At 39.7% G+C, this 4,830-nt stretch overlaps 1 protein-coding gene across 1 annotated transcript in view; it reads right to left on the bottom strand.

Annotated features, from left to right (window-relative positions):
- LOC101847284 (extensin) overlaps positions 1 to 4,830 on the bottom strand; it is a gene marked incomplete at its 5' end in the record, with an annotated part of 30,373 nt that overhangs the window by 5,143 nt on the left and 20,400 nt on the right. The window contains 2 exon segments of the mRNA XM_035971951.1: positions 1,583 to 1,628; positions 3,758 to 3,824. Coding sequence (XP_035827844.1) covers positions 1,583 to 1,628; positions 3,758 to 3,824 — 113 coding nt within the window.

Genomic DNA, 4,830 nt, shown 5'->3' with positions numbered 1-4,830 from the left:
CCAACCCCCCCATCAAGAAACTTAAAAAACAAACCCGACATAATTTCGATCACTGGGGTGTCGGGTAACGTTTATCCTGCCTGTTCGAATCAACCCAAGATGGAGGGATACAACATAGGTCGAGGCATCATTCCAGCAGACGAACAGAGTTTCATCAGTTATTTCAAGCCGTCCGAACCGAACGTGCGTCTTCTGTGTGCAAGGGCGAAGGGCCTTTACATTACAACCAAAGGGGTTCTAAGCTCCTTGATTACAACGCAGATACCGGTACCCGGAAGTGCAAGCGAAGCCCTAGAAAAACTGGCATAGGAATAACAATTATGTACACGTCTAATTGGCAGAGCGGTTAGTGCGCTCGTCTTCGAAGCGGAAAGTCCGGGTTCGAGCCTCGGTTCAGACACGGATTTTTTTGGCCCCCTGCTGCCCACCCAGCAGTAATGGGTACCTGACTTCGAGTTGGGGAAGTAAAGGCGGCGTGGAAAGTAACTGGCCACCCTACCACAGTATGCCAAAGGCCCAGGAAGTTGTCTCACTTGCAAGGCAATCCCCAATGTCCTGATCGAATGCGGGAACAACTTTACTTTTTCATGACTAATAAAAGAGGCAACACATGTAATATTATTACTATTGCGAAGACGATGTAGGACGTAGAGCGGACCCCTCTTACGAAATATAGACTGTCCGTGGTTGTTGTTTTTTTGTGTCTGTGTGTTGTTGGGTGGGGTGTGTTTTTTTTGGGGGGGGTTCTTTCGGAATAAGAAGAGATTACACATTACAGAATATAGCATTGTCTTATGCTGAGGTGTAAGAACAAATTTCGAAATATCGCTGACCGCATTCGTGGAGTGACTGGCCATGGTAAGTGAATATATGAGGGAGATTATTGAAGAGATGGAAATCATAAATGGCTCCATGGCAAAACGAGGTATATCCATTTACTACAAAAACGAAAAAGGAAAAAAGTATTCTCTGAAAACAAAAGTATGAACGAAACGTTATATTCATCATTTCTAAATATTTAGGAATACCTAGGATATATTGAGGAAAAGTGCATTTTGGCAAGAAAAAAATAATTCTGATGACAATTCTATTTCTAACGATAAGATTATGGAGTGGACAGTACAGGGTCTTCTGGAAATGCCAAGATTTTGCGTATAGTGTGTTTTCCAATGAAGGCCGTCATTTATAAACGAGAGAGAAGGGCCGATATGTACACTGTCATTATAACAAACATTCTGAGAGCTAATATGATAATAAGCGAAAAGACGAAAAGCTGAACAGATAAAGAGACCGAACATGAAAACATAGATAGATAGATAGATAGATAGATAGATAGATAGATAGATAGATAGATAGATAGATAGATAGATAGATAGATAGATAGATAGATAGATAGATAAATAGATCGATAGACAAACAGACAGACAGAGAGACAGACAGACAGACAGACAGACAGACAGACAGACAGACGGACAGACAGACAGACGGACAGACAGACAGACAGACAGACGGACGGACAGACAGACAGACAGACAGACAGACAGACAGACAGACAGACAGACAGACAGACAGACAGACAGACCTTTATGACAGCAGGCCCACTGCTGTTGTCCGCCTGTTGGCACAATCTGTGGATAAAAAAAAGTTTGAAACATCTAAGAGTAAAACGTGTTTTCTCTTTGTTTGTTTGTTTGTTTGTTCTTTGTTTTGTTTTGCTTTCTCATTTCTTTTTTGATTTTTTTAAATTTTATTTTGTGCAATTAAGATTTTAAAATGCTATAGATGTGTGTATTTGTCATTTTCAATTTATGTTATTTTACACGAAAGTGTCCTCGGTAACATGTGTTTGTTCGTATAAATCCAGATACTCCAAGATGCTCGCACATGTCACAGGCGACAGCGACAGCAGAAAAGAAAAATCACCTTCTGTGGTGTAACCGTTATGGGCTTTGCCGTCGCACGCAGATAGTCGGAGTTTAAATCCCCGGTTGGGAGAATACATGTATCTATCGAGTACCTTCTTTCTGTCTGCCAGATGCTGAACCCCATTTTATCCCTCTCATTCTGGGTTGGCCGTCTCAGATAGAGTCGAAGCAGCCCACCCCTTAAATAATCTAAATTGTACCGATGGCAGTGTAAAACGCCTACATTTTAAAAAAAAGGAATTAACTATCAAAATGGCAAACGGTGTTGTGTACTTCCGATTCGCAGACCAAAAGCTGCAGAAGAAAAACAAGTCTTGAGTAACAGTTCTTTCCAATTTCCAGTCAGATAATCAACACAATTGTCGTAGAAACTGGTCTGTATAAAGGAATAGGTTGCCGAAGAGTTAAGTAAAGCAAGACTTTGTCAATCCCTGAGGCAAGTACCATGACTTTCGTTTGATGTTTACCCTTAGTGCACAAAGGCCAGCGTTTGCAACACTAGAATAGCCCCTAACTGCTAACTCCCAAATCCTTATCCCAAATCCCTATCATAACTCCTGACCCCAAAACCCAACGCCCTCGTCCCACTGCCAAGACGTTATGGTATCTTTTCGCCTTTGACTTTTCAATGTTTTGTCCTCTCTACCGGATCTGTCAGTCATAATCCTGAGAACGCGCCTGTGTGTTTCTGTAGATTTCTATGAGTATTTATTTACAACACATACGTGTATTTATCTTCCTGAAATATATTTTCTTAGATAGTAAAGGTAAATTTTGTTTGACCTTTCTCAAGCAACAACTATCCAAAGCATTTCTTTGAATTTACCGATTATCAGCGATCATAATGAATTATTATTTTTGGCATCTTAGTTCAGAAAAACATTTTAGATTTACGTCGAACCCAGTTCTGAAGACATCACAACTTTTCATGATCTCAGTTGTGGCTACGTTACTGAAAACACTACAGGATCATTCAGGGAAAGTGTATATAGCTTGATTGTTTTTGGCTAATATTTCGTGGCGTGATTATTATATTTGCGATGGTGCAGACTGGTATATTGATATTTGGTATTCATTTATTCTGCTTCTCCTCCCTCCTCCCTCCACACGCCAAGCCCGCTCCCTCTTTTTATCTCTTTTTTTTTAAAACGAGTACGTAGATGAACCCCTCTAGATTTAGTCCAATGAGGTAGAAGTTGTACGTTGTTTTGTTTGTTTTAGTAAGGTTTTACGGCGCTCGCAACTGCATAAGGTCATATGAGCGCCATGGGGTGGATGTCAACAGAGAAGTCCAAACGGGGAATTAGTCTTACTCTGCTCACCTCTCTAGCCTAAACAGCACAAAGTCTACTTCGACTGTTAAGGCACCCCGGAAATAGTTCACAAGAGTGTGACAAACATACAAAAGAAGTAGAGGAAAAATGACGATAGTAAGGATGAAGAAAGAAAAACAGAAGTTCCCCCTACGCTGTTCCGGCACAGTATGAGCATGACATTGATAAATCAATCCATTTACAATTCTACTGTGAATAAAAACTTGTTAATATCCCCCTTTGGAAATGACCTCAAGGCACTTCAGTCAGTGGCACTGCCCGGGGGGGGGGGGGGGCAGAAGTAACAAGAAAAAGACCACATAAAGAAGAACTTTCACAACCATACATTAATTAAATACACGCAAGGAACACAGTAAAAACAAAATATATCAGCACTTACTAACACGCTACAACGAAGACTTAAATAATACTAACAATGTGGGGTGCGATTCCAAACTGGAATCCGCACAACCTTTTGAAATCGTGTGTGACTCGAATCTAATAATATTAAGTACTTACATTTGTGATTCCGTCACAACAGAGCTGCCCGGGTATATATCCTCCAGAACATTCTGAGGAACCACCCCTGAAGTCAGAAAGAAACAATTTTAAGAAAATGATGTTGTTAAGACATCAGTTGTATAGTTGTGAGTGAACAACATGATAATAGCTAAGGAGTGGGTGGGGATGGGGATGAATGTTTACTCAGTAATCTTCAAAATAAAACCCTTTCTTGACTTTGAGTCTACAAATGCCCAAGTTTTTTTTTCTGAATCTTTTTAGATCGCCATTTCACTCGACAGTACCTAATAGAGGACTCCTTTGTACCAAGCTAATATTCTAAAATTTAAGAACAAGTTGAATCAACCTATTCGAGATTTGGGCGTATTTTCCGGAGGAGATCCTACAACAAAAACTGTTGGTTTTTTTTTTTCCAATTTAAATCAGACAGGCAAGATTGAAAGCCCTTTGAAAGAAAATTATACTGTATGTATAAAGATTGACCTGAAAGATGTAAGTCTCTTCGCTTTGCGGGGTCCTTATTTGAGATTAATTTTCAAAACTGAAACGATTAACTTCTCAAGAACCCCAAATCACGGCCAATTTGAGGTCGAGTTTATACCCAGTAACTGCCTCAGGTGAAAGGAAGAAAAGAAGGAACAAAGCAACACCAAAAGGGAGAGGGGGCATGATAAAAAGTACAGGTTGTTGCTGATGTGTTGCTGCTGCTGTTGTTGTTACTGTTATTGTTGTTGTTGTTGTTGTTGTTAGTTGTGCAGTTGTTGTCGTAGTTGCTATTGTTGTTATTACTGGTTGTTTTTTTAAGGTTGAATTAAGCCACAAGACACGGACTGTCATTTATAGGGCCACGATAATACACCAGTCTGGGAGGAAGCATTCAGAAACAAGATAAAAAAACTCAGATCCCCGTGCTTTGAGTAAAATAAAAAATACACCTGTAAACAGGAAAGGAAAACAGAACTGAATTTTTCCTTAAAAGAAAGACATGAATATATAAATAAATAATTAAAGTTTAAAGAAAGAATTAGAGAACAAAAGTATAATAATATGTTCAACGATGGAAAGGGGGG

This window comes from Aplysia californica, unplaced genomic scaffold (assembly GCF_000002075.1).
Source record: "Aplysia californica isolate F4 #8 unplaced genomic scaffold, AplCal3.0 scaffold00545, whole genome shotgun sequence".
Lineage (NCBI taxonomy): Eukaryota > Metazoa > Mollusca > Gastropoda > Aplysiida > Aplysiidae > Aplysia > Aplysia californica.
Note: the sequence above shows the minus strand (reverse complement) of the source record. Positions and strands in the feature narration are given on the sequence as shown.